The sequence below is a fragment of the Capra hircus genome, chromosome 15, assembly GCF_001704415.2.
Source record: "Capra hircus breed San Clemente chromosome 15, ASM170441v1, whole genome shotgun sequence".
NCBI classification, from domain to species: Eukaryota; Metazoa; Chordata; class Mammalia; order Artiodactyla; family Bovidae; genus Capra; species Capra hircus.
The window spans coordinates 64,067,821-64,082,727 of NC_030822.1; the positions used below are offsets into that span (position 1 = coordinate 64,067,821).

Genomic DNA, 14,907 nt, shown 5'->3' on the forward strand with positions numbered 1-14,907 from the left:
GTTTACCTAAGAAGGCCTTTTTCTCTCATCTTGCTATTCTTTGGAACTCTACATTCGGATGGGTATATCTTTCCTTTTCTCCTTTGCCTTTTGCTTCTCTTCTCAGCTATTTGTAAGGCCTCCAAAGACAAACATTTTGCCTTGTTGCATTTTTTTTTCCCTTGGGGATGGTTTTGATTACAGCCTCTGTCCATAGTTCTTCAAGCACTCTATCAGATCTAATCCCTTGAATCTATTTGTCAATTCCACTGTATAATCATAAGGGATTTAAGTCATATGTGAATGATAGTTTTCCCTACTTTCAATTTAGTAAAAATGAAATTCAAATTGACTGCAAATTCAAAATAAGGATCTCCTTATTGCAAAATTCAAAGTGTATGGTGCTTCCTTATAGTAGGTGGAAATCAATTAATTGCTATACCCGGAAAAAAGAGCCTGTGTCCACATTTTTAAAGTTCCATAATTATGCTGAATAAATGAACACACTAAAGAGGAAAAAATACAGACATCATGAAGGAGACACATTCCTAAACCATCATTAATACAGAGATTATTTATAAAGGAGCTCTGTGAGTTGTACAACATTAGTGAACTGAATTAGTTCCTGCTTCACCGAAGTAACAAATAGACACCCACGGAAATTTATTTAAATGGTTACTTGCCTAGACATATCTTAAATAAGGTGAATAGAGGATCTTGAGGCCAAAACATAAATAACCATTTTTGACATTTTGTTACAGATACAAAATCTTTATTATGGTTTTTGCTGTGAAAAGGGATGATGTACATGGAAGCAAATTTTAAATGTTAGTAACCATCACCACTACATAAGAAGTGACCAAATTAAGGCTTTGGGGCAATAAAGTTGATCTGATGAAGTTATTGTGTGCAAAATGAAGCCAAAGAAACAAAATGTTTTCTGAAACAGACTTGATAATTTTTAAAATGTATATTTTTGAATATATTTAGAAATTTCCATCAGATCTTGGAATAATGCTTTCTAGGGAAAGCTATTTCTGTGGTTTCATAGGATTACATTTTACTTTAGTCAGAGGATTAAGATGTTTTAAAGTGGCACTTTTATTACTTCCCTGAAACTGTTTATTAAGATTATCAAATCTTACAGAAAACTACAAACAGGTGCTTTTTAACCATCCTTTGGGTATGTCCTCTCCTGAAATACCATAAACGGTTTTGATTTTTCTAAAGTCTGAGAATGACTTTGTGAAACAATGACCTGCAGGTATCCGAGAGGTGGGAGACTCGGCAAAAAATTAATTTCCAAGGATAAACTAAATTCAGCCTTGTGGCTGTATAAAAGTTCAATTCTTCTGGGTCTTTCTAAAAGGAATAACCCTCCTGCCAGTTCTAAAGCTCATAAGCTCAATTCTATTTCCTATGGGCTCTTTATTAGAAACGAGAATTTGTCGTGAAACTCTCTTTTTCACGCCTACTAGTCAAGTTCAAGTTTTGTGGGCAAACAACAGCCAAAATAAATACGCTGGAGCCAACACTCAAGCCTCCGCCCCACTTCGGGGCTAAATTATGTGTAGGCTTGTTAGTTAAACAAGTTTGATACCGGGTGGAGGAGGGACAGGCAGGAGCTGGGAACGGCCCGCCCCTTCGGGATGGGATTGGTTCCCTCTCCCCCTCAGCGGTTCATTTTGCATCTCGGTTGGATACGCTGAGAGAAATATGTCATTAAGGTGTCATCAAAATTAGTCCTGTAGGTGTGGGCTGCTCCCTAGGTTTTAGATTTTCAAAGGGACGGGCTTCATTGGCTCTGAAATCAAGTACCTGAAACTGGTCTTCTGTAGCTTGAGAAATGTCACTGTAACAGGAGGCGCCAAGGAGCTTAAGGGTAATGCACACACAGTAGAGAAAATGACGAAAGTTCCTCAGGGGTTTGACTGCAGTTTCCTAAACGATGAAGAAGCCAGGAAGATCCTTCAGGTGCTGGAAAGAAATGAGGAGCTCCGGAGAGCAGAGAAGGAGAGGATCAGGTACCGAGCTAACTCTTTGTTCCCCCGGGTCTGGTGCACAGTTGAGGGGGGGCCCGCGGGGTCCGCCGAGCCCGGCGCGCGCGGAGCTGTCGCCGGGCACCTGTCTGAGGCTCGGGGACGTGCAGCCTCCGCCCGCGGCGCGCGGCGCGGCAGGGGGAAATCTGAAGAACCTGGGAGGCCTGGCGGGTGCTCTTTCCAGACGCCGCCTCCCAGGCAGGCTGGTCGGCGAGCTCCGCTCCCGCCGCGCGGGGCGCGCCCCTGCCCTGGGCGTGCGGGCGGGCGCCTCGGCGCGTTTCTCTCCGCGTGGGTCCCGCGCGGCTGCCCCGCCCCTCGGCCGCGACGCGTGGGCGGCAGTCGCTGCTTGCGGTCCGTCCGAGCCGGGCGGCAGGTCGCTCAGGTGTCCTCCAAGCCGCCGCGTGGCGTGGGCCGGGCGGACCCGTGAGACGGGGCGGGGAGCGCGGTCTTGGCCGGCGCGGACCCACGTGTTTGCAGAGTCCTCCGGGTCGTCCACTCTCGCCGCACACGCTCTTGGAGAAACCTCCCCCTCTCCACCCACGGAGCCAGTCAGCAAGGCCCAGGAGAGCTGGCACCTCACTGAAGGTCAAGTGTTTCCCGCCTCAAGAGCTGGAGTTCGAGGAACTTCCAAACGGTATGGAGTGAATTTAGCTGGAACTGGGGACCCTTGGGGTCGCTGCAATGGTTTGATCCCCTCGTGTGTGGTGCTTGGGGAAGATGAGTTGCTGCAGACCTTCACCCTTGACCTTATTGTGCGGTATTACAGATGAGGGATTAAGTTACCAGGGAATGAAATCCGGAGATAATTGCCTGAGACGTAAAGTAACCATTTTTTTCTGCTGGGGAAGTGTGGGATAAGTCCTGGAATGAATTAAAGACTTTCTTATCTGTCCTGGATTAAACCTACTCAAGGCCTTCTCCAGTAGACTGTGGAAAAAAATTCAAAGTATCAGTCTTGGACCAGAAAGTGTGGCATTGATTGGAATTTAGAAAGCCGTTTTGTTTGTGAACAACTTGTTGGTGATCTAAGTTCTGTGTTGCGACTTTCTTCCAGGCATCACACTTACCCACCGGGCAATACCCCAACCAAAAAACCTCCAAAGATACTCTTCACATAGGGAAACCCTTGCTGGTTTTTTAGAAGCAATTGGAATACACTGGGCCCAAAGCCCTGTCTTCACCAGATATGGCTAAGCCCACCCCCAGCCCCCAGAAATGACTCCTGTGGGGAGAAATGAATATTTGAAGTTTGAGGATGTGTATTTCATACCATCATAATCTGCCATTAGAAAAACAGGCTCTATCATTTCCTCAAACTGCAGAAGTGTGCCCTACTGAGCCCAGTATATCCATACACACACACACACGCTTGTACCCACATGTGGGCACATGCAATGTACACAGGCACACCCAACCTTGGAAAGGAGAGCTTTGCAGTTTGTTTTCAACACATACTCCAAAAGGACTAAGAAACTGGTTGCTCTCAGTGTGTGTTCTTGGAAGTATTTGTTGTTTCTGGAGAGGATTGGACTTCTTAAGTGAACCCAGTATATTTGGGGGGAAAGTGAGGGTAGAATTAGGAAATAATGTGGAGGGTAGCTTCCACTGAAGATGTTATCAACATCCTGCTAACTGTTCATGAAGTATAGTTTTTAGAAATACTAATGTCATTTATTTTAAAATTCAAGGAAATTTTGACTTTTTGTATTTGACCTGATGCTTGCCTTGTTGTATTTTCTATACAGCAGCCTATGGTGCCCATGGCAGCTGACCTTAGAGGGAAGTGGAATTACACTTGGGTGGCAAAGGCCCTTAGGCTAGGCTTTAGAAGGAAGCCTAAAACACACTCATATCCTAACTGGAGCATCAGCAGAAAAAGCCATAATGCAAAGACAAAATCAATACTGTTAACTACTAAACAAACTTTGAAAAATAATAATAATAAATAATTAAACGACACCATTAAAACAGAAAACTAATTTAAGGAAAGCAGACACTTGAGCCCAATGCTCGAGGCAATTATTTCTACTATTTTATTTTCCCCTGGTTGATTCCTGAGTCCCATTGTCAAATACCTATCACTGGATAGCAGTCTCCGTGGGATTGCTCTGCTAATGAGCTCACAGGCATCAGTTTTAGTAGCAGATACTGGCATACAGAAAAGGCCTGTAATGACGTATCAACTTGGTTCTTCTGCTCAATTTTTTATCATCATATTTTCCTAATCAAAAGTCAAGACACATGACATATAAATCAAGGGTTTTATTTGGCAGAAAGTACAACAGTCCCAAGAGATGCTCAGAGGCCTTTTTAACTATACTGAGAAACAGTCTCCAGATCTCTTGACCAGGACAAAAAGAGAAGGGGTTAAATGTGGAAGCTTGGGATGTTTGCTGGTTGAGGCCTGTCTATGATAGCATTGAGCTGTCTACAAGACAACTAAGAAGTATCCTACAGTTAGAAATATAGGACTACAGTATCATGCAAGGCCAGAGGTATCCAGAGGTGGATCTTAATGGCATAGAACTAGCTGAGTTCACTGTGCAGGAGATTGTAGCCCCACCTATAGAAGTGAGCTTCCCCTGATCTTCCTTCATTGGTACCAGCACTCTCTGACTCCACCTTACTGGGAAAGTATTTACATGAAATATTATAATGTTTCAAATATATGAAGAGTTTATTCAAATTTTTAAGAAAACCTGAAGATTCAAGTTGTTAAATAGGCAAAACATAGAAATAAATAATTTATACTGTTTGGAATATATCCAAACAGTAAACAAAACATATGGGAAAATGTTCACCCTAACAGTAATTTTAAAATAAGAAAACTGAAGTAATCTCATGATACCATGTTACACCTTTAAAAATAACAGAAAAGTGGGGAGGGAGGTGGGAGGGGGGTTCATGTTTGGGAACGCATGTAAGAATTTAAGATTTTAAAATTAAAAAAAAAATAAATAAATAACAGAAAAGACTTCGTGAAGTGAAATGGATACATTCTACACGTTGTTAGTGGCATTTTAAATTGAATACTATCTTTTTGGTGAACAATATGCTAATACCTATGAAGACGTGACTTGCTGTTGACCTAGTCATCCAATTCTTGGATGTTTCTCATTAGTAGGAGATTGAGGTGGAGAAGATGACCACACGAACATTTATTAAGTGCTGCCTTTTAGGTAATAATAGTTATTATTGTGATAATAATAATAATAGCTAACATTTATTGGTCTCTTACTATATACTATGTACTGTATTAAACATGTTATATATATTTAATTAATCCTCTCAATAACCTCAGATACACACTTTAATTCCATTTCACAAAGCTGGAAACAACTTAGAAACAAAACATAGCATATGTTATGTTATGTTAGAGGAAAAACAAAACAGATACTCTCAGATATTGCAGTTTTACCTGTAAGCAAAAGAGTGGGAATTTTTAAATCTAAGTAAGAGTGCAGTCATTACAAAGGACAGTTATGAAGATATCATTATGTTCCATCCAGTGTGATATTTTAGTTCCATATTTCTGACTACCTTGGTTGTTTTGTACGCACCTCAAGCTTTTCATGGATGGAGTGGTGGAAAAATATGTATGAGGCATTGTTCTGTGAAAAAGCAGAACACAAAATACTGCTTATGTTATTATTTCAGTTTCTTCTGGGCATCTGGGCACATGCTTAGCAACTAGAAGAAAATAAGTAAAAATTTGTTCATCTCCTTTCTGTGACTCTCTAGGGCCTGCCATAGCTCCTGGCCTATGGGGAACATTCAGTAAATGTTTTCTGAAAGGTGTGGGCTTGCCCTGACAGCTGGGGGCTGGGTCACGCTGCCCTCAAGCCCAACACTGCCAAGATGGGAAGGCAGACCTGGGGGTAAGGATGCAGGAATCCTGGGCACATGCCACCTGGCTCTGGGAAGGCAGATGAGGGGAAAGGTGTAGGATTTCATGGCTTAAAGGAGAGGGAGGCCCTAGTCACAAGGTTCCTGTCTGTATCGGTTCAGTTCAGTTCAGTCGCTCAGTCGTGTCCGACTCTTTGCGACCCCATGAATCACAGCACACCAGGCCTCCCTGTCCATCACCAGCTCCCGGAGTTCACTCAGACTCACGTCCATCGAGTCAGTGATGCCATCCAGCCATCTCATCCTCTGTCGTCCCCTTTTCCTCCTGCCCCCAGTCCCTCCCAGCATCAAAGTCTTTTCCAAGGAGTCAACTCTTCGCATGAGGTGGCCAAAGTACTGGAGTTTCAGCTTTAGCATCATTCCTTCCAAAGAAATCCCAGGGCTGATCCCCTTCAGAATGGATTGTATAGCCCCTTGTAAATACTTGATGAAGGAATTAATGGTCCGCACTGGCTGGAGTCAGAGGTTTCTGCAGTCCCTTGCTTTTCTTCCCATTTCTCAGTCTCTGTTTCACCTTCTTTTCATTGCCCAGTACCCTCTGCAGGATGGTATTTCTCCCTCCTGAACCCTGTCGTGGACTATAATCACCCTGTTACATGTGTCCTCTTCAATCCTGTGAGTTTGGGATCTGAGCTACAGAAATTCTCTGAGATCCCGTAACAGAAGTGAAAATTACAACTTAAATTCCAGTCCATCAGTTATACTTCATTTTGGATTGTGGAAAGGTTTTTTTCCTGGAAGTGTTAACTTGGGTATGACTTTTTGGGCCTGGTACAGTCTGTGGTTCTAGCTGCAGTGAAGAGAAATGGCTGAGATTTTAAATCATGATTGGCAAGTGAAAACTTTCCCCTTACTGCTCTCACACCTTGGAGAAAATATACATCTGTGTGTATACATATATACATATATATATATATACACACACATAAATATGATAGATATAATAAAATGTGAAAAGCATCTTCCATTTTACAAAAGTCTTTGGAAAACCCAACTACCTATCACCCTCACCATGCCCATCTCATAAGTGTGACTGAAAGTACTAAGAGATTATATCAAGTAGTCAGCTCACTGAAGAGACAACAATAAATCAAAATGTGTTTTTTTCTATTGCAGAAAACTTATAAAGTATAAGATGTTATAGCACCTGATGTAATTAAGTTAGAAAATGGCATGTCTAGATTTAGACTATCTTTGCTCAGTGGCAAGATTGCAGCCCAGGATGGTTTTCCCATGCTTAGCTGTTTCAGTTGATTTACACTAGTGTAGCTGAGCTGTGACTCAGTCTTGAGGAGGTCTGTATATATCAAAGTGGTGAAGTAATTGATAGCTGGTGGCAACTGCAGCATTCTGCAGAGATTAAAAGCCAGATACACAGGTGTCCTTTCTCTCTTAGGCTTTCTGCCTGCTTTCTCCTCTCCCAGCAGGTGAAATCTGCCTCTGGCAAGGACAGACTCAAGAAACATTGGATATTTATGGGGCATCTGTTATGTGCCAGACACTGTGCTGACCTTGAGGATACAGCAAAGAAATTCTGCTGCAAATGGCTTCAATCTATGAAAGTTTTTGGTTGGTGGTAAACCCTGTAAGATGAAGAGTTCATATATATGTAGCTTGCTCTCATGGAGCCCTGCATGGCTGAGGAAGGGACTGTGAGAACTGCCTGGAGGTCATTGGGATGCCCTATAGGCTGGAGTGTTCTGATAATGTAACAAAGAATGGGGTCAACATCATGGATCTCTGAGGTGTCTACACTTTTCAATAACATCCAGTTTAGTTAATTTCTTTAAATTGAGGGGAAAGCTTTCTCTCAGACAAATTCTCCTGTCTAATTGCTCCTTAAATTGGTCTCTGTGGGCAATACATGTGGAACTACTATACTATTATAGTTCCACATCTAATCTGCAGAAATAATTAAAAGAGTTAAGGCTCAGAATAACCAAATAAAGTGAGTTTACAGCTTATTGTACAAGTGAGTTTGTTTTAGTGACCTTAGGAATTATTGACCTTTCATAATTTTTACTTTTTGAGTTTTTTTTTAAATATAGGCAAACTGAAAATATATTAAGTAGATCAAAAGTTAGATGTGGGTCTTTTCAAGTGAGAGTGGAAAAAAAGTTGAGACACTTAAAAGAGATGAAAACATATGCTTGGCTGCATTTTGTTCTTACAATGAAGAGGGCTGAAATGCAGCCATGTGGGAAGTCTGCTTGAGAGAGTGGTGTTGGCAGATAATGACAGGAGCCTGGTAAATAAGGACTTTCCTGGTGGCTCAGCAGTAAAGAATCTGCCTGCCAATGTAGGAGACATGGTTTCAGTCCCTGGGTCAGGAAGATCCCCTAGAGAAGGAAATGGTAACCCACTCTAATATTCTTGCCTGGAAAATCCCATGGGCAGAGGAGCCTGGTGGGCTACAGTCCATGGGGTCGCAAAAGAATTATACATGACTTGACAATTAAACAACAACAACAAATCTCAAGGTTGATGATTAGTGCCCTAGTTAGGTTTTGTGAGATTTTAACTCTTAAAGTTAGCTTTTATCCTCATCTTAATCTAATAAAGCAGGTATGTTTTTTTTTTCCAAAAGCTAACAACAGCGGCAACAGTAATAATAGCTCTTATTTATTGATTACTTGCTCTGTGCTAAACTCTTCATATCCATTATCTCCTTTATTTTTACAACAATCTGATGAATTGAGGGATATTTTTAGTCTCCATTCAGATGAAGTTTAGGGAGGATAAGTAACTTGATTGAGATAATATTGCTAAGAAGCACTGGATTTGTGGACTCCATCAGCACTTAAATCACTGTGCGGTACTGCTTTCTACAATGAAGTTGAACTGATTATCCTCACATTGTCATGTAGCTTGTAACAGAACCAGCTCTGATATCTTTGCACTTACAGATCTTGCTATTCACTGACCATAAAAATAGAGAACATACAATTCTAGGTAATCATGTGTCCTTACTAAAAATTGGGAATATTGTTACTAAGGAAAAGAACATAATGGATATTGGAGGGCCACTAATGATATTTGCCATATATACAGGAAAATTGCCAGCAACTGTTGTCAAGGGAAATAATCAATAAACAATATAATAGGAAGAGAAAGGAGTTTTACTTGAGCCAATAAGGACTTATAGCCCCCCAAACAGCCTCTCAGATAACTCTGAAGAACTTCTCTGGAGAAGCATGGTTTTCAACACAGTTTTGTATATTTTCAGAGCAAAGAACATCAAACAAGTCAAGGATACATTCCTTCAAATTAAAAAAAAAAAAAAAGAAAACAGTTCAGCATGTACATAGCAAGCCAGTACAGCCTTAGCACCTGGGAAAGGAGTCTTATCATTTAAATAGTACTAGTATTGGTATCCCAGGAAGGGAAGCATTTAATCTTTATTTTTAACATGCACATTCTTTACTTTTGCATATTCTGCCCTTTTCTTTAATAATTAAAGCAGATATACAATGTCTGTACACACAGACTGTTTTAGTTAGCACAAAGTTCAGGTTTACTTGTGTATAAGCCAGAATGACTTCCTCGTACCTCAATATGTGAAATTTTCTCTTATTACTGTTTGTTTTTTTAAAAAGTATATATGCATTTTGTAAGGATATACTGTAAACTACTAAGATGGTTATCTCTTGGGTGTGATATTTATAGGAACTCTAACCATTTTATTATTATTTTATTCCTTAAAATTATTATAGATTTTTAAATTACTTCTTTTGATAATAAAGAAATGCAAGAGATATAAAATAACTATATTTTCCTTCATAAATATGACTTTAAATATCTGAATATTTTTCTGCCCTTTTCTTGATAATGTTTTACACATTTTGTAATGTTAATATATTCATGGGTAAGTTCATTTCTGTACATCAGTCTCGAGTTCCTGTGGTCAAGGATTGTCTCAGGGATGGAGAGCCTCATACACCTAGTAGGTACTCAATTCCTAATTAAGTGAACCTTAACTACTTCCATGAGGGAACACAAGTAAGGGAAGGATAGATCTGGGGATATGACATAAAGGACAAAGAAGGTCAAGTTAAGGCTAGTCAGAAAATATTTTTCTTCCTATTAACACATTTGAGTTTTAAAACTGAGAACCAGTTGGCTAAGAGCCTTGCTGAAGCAACTCGCGTCTGTTTTTCTGCAGTTAGTTACTGCACAGGCCATAATATTGAGAGCCTTAGGCTCACTTCACTCTCCTCAGGAATGTTTCCTTATTGGCATTGCCGATGGCCCTATCTAAAGGCTGTACTCAAAACACCAGCTTGGCATACCACAGGAGCCAGCTTCCTCATTCCTCTGTGTGTTAGACTTTCTAGTGATGAAAGAGGAAATTGGGGGCTATAGCAACACCAAACTCACCACTTTCCAAAGAAAGGTTGTGGTGTTTTATATTTATATCAAGTTTGCCTTGGTTTCGACTTTAAAACAACACATGTAATGGTAGTTAAGGAGGGAGCAGCCTGATCTGAGCTGGGAGAGGGTAACCTGGCAACCACTGTTCTGTTCTGCAGATCTGTGGTAAAGAGCTGGCCTCCAGGTGTCAGGACGGGCGCACCCTCTGAAGGCACTTGAGTAGACTCTGTTCCAGGGCTCTCCCAGGAACTCTGCTGGTTCCTGGGCTGGTGGCAGTGTAACTCCAGTCTTCACATGGCATTCTCCCTGTGTGTATCTGCCTCTGCCGTCTAAATTTTGCCCTCTCCATAAGGACACCAATCATACTGAATTAGAGCCCACACTAAACACCTCATTTTAGCTTGATTACCTTTGTAAAGACCCTGTCTCCAAATAAGGTACTAAGGGTTAGGACTCCAGCATATCTCTTTTGGAGGACACAATTTAATATATAACAGTAAGGCTCATTCTCTATTTTAAAATAAATTACTGTAAACCACTATATCAATAATCTAAAAAAGAAACACGTGTGATCATATCAATTGATGCAGAAAAGGCCTTGATAAAAACTCATGGCAAGGAAGAAATAGACCCTAAAAAAAGGCATCTACAAAAAATCTTTTAGCTAACATAATACCTAATGGTATAAGACTGCTTTCCCCCTTAAGATTGAAAACAAGACAAGACGTACAATCAATCTTACCGTTCCTATTTAACATCATACTTGAGGTCCTAGACAGGCAGAGAAGTAAAAGATACACATATCAGAAAGGAAGAAATAAAACTATCCATATTTGCTAATGACGTGATTGTTTACAAAGAAAAAAATCTAGCAAAAGAAAAAAATCCTAGAACTAATAAGTGACTTTAACAAGGTGGTAGGATACAAGATTAATATATAAAAACCTATTGTATTACCATATACTAATAATGAACAATTAGAAATCTAATTTTTATGGAAGAACAAAGGAACTGAATAGACAAAGCAATTTTGAAAAAAAGAAAATTGAAAGAACCACACTAATTGATTTTAAGACTTACTATAAAGTCATAGTAATCAAGATATCATAGTATTTGTGAAGGGGAAAATTTATATGATTTAATGGAACAGAATATAGTTCAGAAACAGAGCCCCAAAATATAGCCAATTGATTTTTTTCACAAAGGTATGAAAGCAATTCAATGAAGGATAGTCTTTTTCAGCAAATGGTGTTGGAATACTTGGACACAAGGCCAAAAAATCTCATCACCTCAAAATTAAACTCATTAAATAGTTACTCTTTGAAAGGTAAATACCATATGCTATCATGTATATGTAGAATCTAAAATATGACACAAGTGAACTTATCTATGAAACAGACTCACAGACATAAAGAACAGACTTGTGATTGTGTTGCCATGGGGGAGGGATGGATTGGGAGTTTCAGATTAGCATATGCAAATTTATATATATGGAATGGATAAACAGCAAGGTCCTACTGTATAGCACAGGCAACTGTATTCAATAAACTGTGATAAATCATAATGGAAAAGAATATGAAAAATAATGAATCACTTTGGTATATTAACAGCAGAATTAACACAACATTGTAAATCAACTATACTTCAGTGAAATTAATTTTTTAAAAAGTTATTCCTTATTCCTGCTCCCTCCAATTGCTGGCAGCCACCAATCAGCTTTCTGTCTATATGTATCTACCTCTACTGGACATTTCATATAATAGAATCTTCCATGTGATATGTAACCTTTCGTACCCACTTTACTCAGCATGTTTTGACGTCTGTCTGCCTTGTAGCATCTATCTGTACTTCATTCTTTTTTAAAAATTGTTCTGAATGATGTTTCATTATATGTTTATACCGCAATTTGTTTATTCATTCTTTGGGTTGTTTCCACCTTTTGTCTATTGTGGATAGTGCTGCTATGAACATTTATCTACAAGGATTTTGAGTACCTGTTCTCCTTTCTTTTGGGTGTATACCCAGGAGTGGAATTACTGTGACATTTGCCAATTCTGGGTTTAACTTTTTAGGAACCATCAAAACTATTTTCATCCACACTCACTTTCATATAATTGTAAGAGTATTATGTATATTTTTATGTGTAATATCTGACATAAAAATAACCCCTTCAAATTAAAGACTCTTAGTCAACATTTTTTGTGGCTGTATACTATTCTTCTATGTGTATTTTATAATTTAATTAATCATTCCAATATTTTAGGTACTTCAATTTTCTCTTATTCTTTTTTGTTTCTCATTGCTATTGTTAACAAGTTCAAGCTCATACTGCTTACTATACTACACACCTATAAACTGAGAGATGAGTTGTTGGGGCTACTTTACTTAGAAAGCCAGCAGATCAAGAAGATGATGAACTAGTAACCCAAAGAATCATCTTACCTGAGTTAGAATTTTGGCTTCTTTTATACCTGGAGGGGAGGGGATGTGGCTGGTTGTTGCAAACTTCTTGATGCCAGAATTCTTTGTTTTTGCATCTGTACATTTAGGTGTGGTCACAATGTTCTTACAAACCTCCAACAAGACAAATATTATTCTCTGTTCTGCAACTTTTTATCTCTATATGAGTGGGGAAAGTGTTATGCCTTTAAAGATAAGAGCCTTGAGAATGGGCTGTCCTGTATATTTCAAGTTACAGGCAACATTATTTTACAAATGGTTCAGAACCAGCATGACTAAGCACAAGCAACAGAGCACAAAGATTAGAGATAAAGGAATAGATTCAATATGGAATCAAGTTTGTTATGCTGTGTTATACTATGTTAAACAATGTCATTACAAACACTTGTGCTTACATCCTTAATTCAATTAAAAGTGTCTCCCAGATAAATTCTAGGCTTCCCTGGTAGCTCAGCTGGTGAAAAAATCTGCCTGCAATACAGGAGACTATGGTTCAATTCCTGGGTTGGGAAGTTCCCCTGGAGAAGGGATAGGCTACCCACTCCAGTATTCTTGGGCTTCCCTGGTAGCTCAAATGGTAAAGAATCTGCCTGCAATGCGGGAGACCTGGGTCTTGTATTCTTGCCTGGAGAATCGCCAGAGGAGACTGGCGGGCTACTGTCTGTGGGATCGCAAAGAGTAGGACACAACTGAGCGACTAAGCACAGCTAGGTAAATTCCACAGTGTAGAATCATTATTCTATAATATAAATATTTTCTAAATTCTTGTTTTATGTTGGGAAATGATTTCCAAAAAGTTCTACCAAATTGTACTTTGACTTGCAGCAGAAACTGTCCTTCCCGGGACTGAATTGTACTATTATTTTTAATCTTTGCTAATTTTGTAGGCTAAAAATTCTTATACTAGATTTAATTTCTGAAACTGTGGTTATAATGAATTTGAACTTTTTTCATATGTTTACTATTAATTTACATTTCATAACTTATGAATTATCTATTTATACCTTTGCCTATTTATATTTCAGAATTTATATTCAGAAAGCGTCTTGTCACAAATAACAAATCTAATCATGGCTTTAATCCATTGGGAATACATTTTTTGGAAATAACTAGGTATCTGGAAATAGGTCTGCTAGCTGGTTTAATGGTTTAGGATGTCAGGTTGGTCCCTTTGCAATGAAAGATGGCTACAACTGCTCCAAACACCACATCCATATTTAAGGCGGGAGAGAGGGGATAAGGGTGCAGCCAACTACATCTGTCCATTTGATTATGAAAGTGAAAGCTTTGCTGAATGCTATCCCAGCACACCTCCCCTTAACTCTCATTGACCAAATCCAGGTCATAAAGCCACCCGTTGCTGCAAGGGAATTGAAAATCAAGGCGTCGGATTTAAATGTTAGACAAATCATTTGTGATCCATCCTCTGGGACTGCATATTTTGATGCCCACAACAAAATCAAAAAGGGGGGAAACTAGGGGAATGGATTCTAGAAAGCAAACACCACTATGACACAGAGTCTTAATGGGGTTTTTTCTTACTGCTTTATATGTTTCTCTATACATGAAGGAAATTGACTTTTGTCCTATTTATGACAAATATGGTGAAAGAAATGGCAACCCACTCCAGTTTTCTTGCCTGGAGAATCCCAGGGACAGAGGAGCCTGGTGGGTTGCCATCTATGGGGTCTCACAGAGTCGAACACGGCTGAAGTGACTTAGCAGCAGCAGCAACAGCAGCATAACAAATATATTTCACAGATTTCATTGCACTTAATTTCTACTTATCTAAGAAAACGATTTTTAAAATTGTTTATATAATAAAATGTAACCAGTCAGTCCTAGAGGAAATCAGCCTTGAATATTCATTTGAAGGACTGGTGCTGAAACTGAAGCTCCAATACTTTGGCCACCTGATGCGAAGAGCCAACTCATTGGAAAAGAGCCTGATGCTGGGAAAGATTGAAGGCAGGAGAAGTGGGCAACAGAGGATGAAATGGCTGGATGACATCATCAACTCAATGGACATGAGTTTGAGCAAACTTTGGCAGATAGTGAAAGACAGGGAAGCCTGGCATGCTGAAGTTCATGGGTTTGGACAGGACTGAGTGACTGAAGAACAATTAAGTTTAAATTTTTTTCTTTTTGTTTT

General features: G+C 39.5%; 1 protein-coding gene across 3 annotated transcripts in view; it reads left to right on the forward strand.

Moving 5' to 3' along the window:
• The window catches only part of EXPH5 (exophilin 5), a 92,792-nt gene continuing 79,437 nt past the window's right edge, over positions 1,553-14,907 (forward strand). For 2 of the 3 annotated variants that reach the window (XM_018059823.1, XM_018059824.1), the window contains exons 1-2: positions 1,553-2,003; positions 2,496-2,652. In XM_018059823.1, the coding sequence (XP_017915312.1) occupies positions 1,928-2,003; positions 2,496-2,652 (233 nt within the window). In that variant the 5' untranslated portion in view covers positions 1,553-1,927. The remainder of the gene's footprint in view (positions 2,004-2,495; positions 2,653-14,907) is intronic. The other variant, XM_013969499.2, reaches the window with a different exon arrangement.